Below are 4,694 nucleotides of genomic sequence, written 5' to 3' on the forward strand. Positions count from 1 at the left end.
AATAAAAAAAAAAGAGTGATTATGTAGAAATGATTGGAATTTCTTAAAATTATTTGAAAAATAGTATCCTAACACGGAGAAGGACGAAAGGTAGAAATGAAATGAAGAGGAAGTTAGCACTTTAGTTTTGGAGTGGTATTCAAACTTTACTAAGCTAAAAAATATTCTTAGTAAATGTTATCTGATGCAAGTGTTGCTGAATTAATGTATGTATTATCTTTACTATCGTTGCATACAAATGAACATTTGTTGATTTTCAGAAATAGACATTTCAGCTAGTGTTATGTGACTCCTCAATTAGAAAAATGGAAGCGACAAATAGAGGCAAAGAAAAACTAAAGAGTCATTATCGCTTTTCTTATATACTTTTTACTAGTACTTATTATTGCTTAATTTCTAAGTCAATAGGCGTCGAGTGCAAGTTAATTTTTACCTTGTTTACGTAGATTAAATTCAGTTTGAATTAACCAAAAACCGAAAAGGAAAGAGAAGCCGAAACATTAATGTAAATTACTAGGAAGCAACAATAATTCAAAGATACAAGAGACTAGATTGAAAAAAGCAAAAAAGGAGAAAGGAATTAAAAATAAAAAAGGGAAAAGAAGTAGAAAAATACACAAAAGAGGGAAATTCATAGAAAAAACAAACAGTACATTTTTAAAAAACTTTTCCCATTGGGAAAGAAATATCTACAAATTTTCATGGCTGGTTTTATTCAATTGGATTGGAAAATTTTAGGCATTGCTCCTGAAGGAACCAAGAGCTTTGATGGCACCGGCACGGAGGATGAACTGGTGGTAGACGGCGGCGGCGAAGGCTCCGATGAAGGGACCCACCCAGAAAATCCAGTGTTCATCCCAAGCTTTGTCCTGATTGTAAATAACTGCTGCACCAAAACTCCTAGCAGGATTGATGCCAGTTCCAGTAATTGGTATGGTAGCTAAGTGAACCATGAACACAGCAAATCCAATTGGAAGTGGTGCCAACACCTGATCATATTCAAATATAATACAATGATTAATCGATTATCGTTTTTTTTTTTTTTAATAATTTAAGGTTTTGTTTTATGCATCAATGTTATAAAGACTATTTATTTAGACAAATCAAGCAATAAAAACTTAAGACTAATCAACTACCTGGAAATTTAGTGAATATGTACAAAGAATGCAAAGGACTATTCAGTACACTAAAATGCTATAACGACTATGTCATTTTTTGTATGAAAGATTATAGAGAAAATGGTAGCAATAGTTACAGTTAAAGAGATGTTTCTTTTGATTGATGGTGTTAGGTTACCTGCCTCTTTCAATTTACACTAAAAGTTATAATGGGTAGATAATTGGCATCATCATAGAATTAAATACTTCTACAACCTTTAGAAAGTCAAAGAGAGCTATGATTTGTAGTCTCATAGCTAGTATTGGAGGCCTAACAAACGCTACTATGAAACTGATATAATGAGATTAGGACAAGACTTGGCCTTGTTTGACAATTTGTAAATAGAAAATTTCACTATTTACTAATATTGGTTTGACTATAATATATAGTGTTGAAATATTTCAAGTGAAATAAACAACTATAAAAAATATGAAGGTAGGTAGAGTCGTCCTTTGCTCGTATGCTTGGCATTACTATAGTCGCACCGGTCTTCCTTCCTTTTTAGACTTTTAGTGCACATAAAACGGAAACCCTAATAGATTTTGAAGAGAATACTTACAGGGACATGGGAGTCTCTAGCATTTCTCTTTGGATCAGTGGCAGAGAAGACAGTATAAACCAAAACAAAAGTACCAATAATCTCAGCAGCTAATCCAACACCTTTGGTATGGCCAGGAGCCATGACATTAGCACCTCCACCATACCTAACATAATAAGCACTCTGGAATCCCTTCACCAAACCCACACCACAGATTGCACCCAAACACTGTGCGACCATGTACAAAACTGCTCTGATTAGTGATACTTTCCTTGCCAAAAACAGACCAAATGTCACTGCTGGGTTTATATGTCCTCCTGTATGAAATAAAATATACACTTATATTAGTATTTAACTGCTCCAGTAAAGTTTAGTTTTTACTATTGTTCGGTTAAGATGATTTACAATTTGAAGCAAGAAACTAAACTTACCGGAGATACCGGCGGTGCAGTAAACAAGAATGAAAATCATGCCACCAAAAGCCCAAGCAATACCAAGAATACCAACGCCGCCACAGATATCACCGTCGGCTTTGACATCTGACTGGACCTTGTATCCAATCACAGTCAAAACAGTAACATAAAGGAAAAGCAAAGTGGCAATGAACTCAGCAATAACAGCCCTGTAAAGTGACCATTGTGTCAGCTCCTCAAAGTCTACTAAAGGAGCTGGTGGAGGATCAGTATAGTCTTTTGCTGAAAACTCTGCTGCTTGCTCTCTTGCTACCTCAACTTCTTTAGTCATGGCTAACGAAAAAGAATGGAACTTGGATGATGAGAAGTGAGTGTAAAATGGATAGGTATTTATGGGAGAAAAGAGAGGACTTTAATGATTGATTTTAGAGTGGAGAAATTAGAGTTTATGTTTATTTAATTGTTTTAACTTAATATATTATTATTTTGAGCCGTCCAATACTACTCCATTATTGTCGAATTTGTGAGCTTGTAATTGGTCCCCACGGGCCACCATTGCAACACCACAGCTTTCTTATAGTCTACTTTTGGCTTTCTACTTAATTAAATGTGTTCTTTTAGTACGTTATCTTTTGTGTTTTCTGTTTTATTTCATTGGTTTGGCATTTAGACTTTAATCAATCTTAGAGTATTTTCAGAAAGATTTATCAAAAGCTTGGAAAGGGAAATTTGGATGGGGGGAAAGGAGGTTGGGGTGGGGATGTTATGCCTAGCAACGGTACGCTGCTAGCTGGATTGCAAAACAAAATTAGAAAACGAAAGCAATAAAAGTTGATACATAATGCTGTAATTTTTAAAAAAATACCTCTCGCCATATTATTTGTTGTTTTGAGTTTTGACAAGTTGACTTTGTTTAAATTACTTGATGTTTTAGTAAAAAATAAAAATAAAAAAACATTTATGCGAATACCTTTTTTTCAATTTTACTATTAATATTCTAATAGTAATAGTGATAAAGAATAATTTTCACAAATATTCTTATTAAGATTGTTAAATATTTTCTTAAAGGATATGCATAAATATTGGACGAAATCACTCTTGCATTATATCGACCGTGATTTAGATAACCTCTCCAAGCCTACTTTACCTATTTCTGTGTGATCAATCGTAACAAGTTGACTGACCAATAATAAAAATATTCGTAGATAGTAGTCGTTTATCAACCGGTGAACTCATGCTCAATATCGTTTAGCCATTATGAATCAAAGCTATTATTAATTTAAGTGCTTAACAGAAAATTTTTGATTTTGAAACCGGATGCTTCATATTTTTCCAAAAAGAACCAAAAATCGTAAAATTTGAGAAGCACGTTAATCTGTGTGTAGAATATTGGTGATTCTTCGTATAATTTTTCGAATGTATAATAATGTACAACAAAAAGGTTAAAAGGTTGTGGAATTGGCAACTAGAAGGGTGGAAGAAAAGAACAAAGCCAATGGTCGAGGAAAAAGATGACAAAATTGGTGCAAAAGCCTTTAGAATGCTCTCATGTTACTGTTACTCGCCCTAAAACTTAGCCAAGTACAAGTAAGAAAATTTAACAAATTCCAAAAGCATCATTGTTTACCCGTAAAACGGTACAGTTGAATTTATATGTGGTTTATAGACAATTAAATCGATTTGATCCCAAAATGGTAAATAAATCAGACAAGAATATAATACTTAGCGTTGATATCGAGATAAGACAGCAAAAATCCTGGTTCAGGGAGCAGAGCTTCCGGAAGCAGTAGTAACGATATTAATAAGCAAGGAAATAAAATATTATTTAGCTTTTGAACAGTATATAGCATAAGCTTATCGGAAAATCCGTCCCCTTAAAATGGTTGTTGAACTTATTATTTATAGTTGCTCCTAGGGAATAAGGTCCTAGGATCAAGCCCCTCTTAAATGACAATTATGGAGCTATTGAAAAATGTGTAACGACAGGCTATGAATATCATACTCTCTATAACGGGCTACGTACTTAATGCTACAGAATATTCTTCATTAAATGTTATCGGGTGGCAGCATTTACTTTGTTTTTATGAGCAATATTCCTTTCGGGAACAAACAAGATTGCTGTCCTCGGACTTGATTGTCATTTGTCTCGCTTTCCATCTGCCTTCGGCTCTACGTGCCGCTTTATTATACGAGCATTTAATATGAACTTATTTTACCTTATACAGATAATCCCCCTACTTTCTGGTGGCACATCCTTGTGTAACTGGGAAGTTGGTGAAGATAACAATACCTTTCTTAGCGGAAAATTCTCAGATCCCATCTGAAAAGTTTCTGACAATTGATTAGATGCACGTCTCTCCGCATTTAATGCCCCAAACACGCGTCATCCCACGATTTATCAACACTTCGCCGGTTCTCGAGGTAATCATGGCTACGATTTTATCCGCCTATTCCTTTACTTACACGCTTCAACCTTCTTCTTTTACACTTCATATTTTTCTAAACTCTCCCAAACTCTCTTTACTCAACTCACGCTTGTTTTCAACTTCTTTTAATCTTTGTTCTTCAGAGAAAACCTTACTTCC

General features: G+C 34.3%; 1 protein-coding gene across 1 annotated transcript; it reads right to left on the minus strand.

Annotated features, from left to right (window-relative positions):
- Positions 1–488: 488 nt before the first annotated feature.
- On the minus strand, positions 489–2,581 carry LOC104091481 (aquaporin PIP2-4-like). The gene is made up of 3 exons (XM_009596828.4): positions 2,128–2,581; positions 1,718–2,013; positions 489–989 (listed from the first exon to the last, which is right to left on the minus strand). The coding sequence occupies exons 1-3, from the start codon at positions 2,438–2,440 to the stop codon at positions 735–737; spliced, it is 864 nt and encodes a 287-aa protein (XP_009595123.1). The 5' UTR covers positions 2,441–2,581; the 3' UTR covers positions 489–734.
- Positions 2,582–4,694: the final 2,113 nt, after the last annotated feature.

This window comes from Nicotiana tomentosiformis, chromosome 2 (assembly GCF_000390325.3).
Source record: "Nicotiana tomentosiformis chromosome 2, ASM39032v3, whole genome shotgun sequence".
Lineage (NCBI taxonomy): Eukaryota > Viridiplantae > Streptophyta > Magnoliopsida > Solanales > Solanaceae > Nicotiana > Nicotiana tomentosiformis.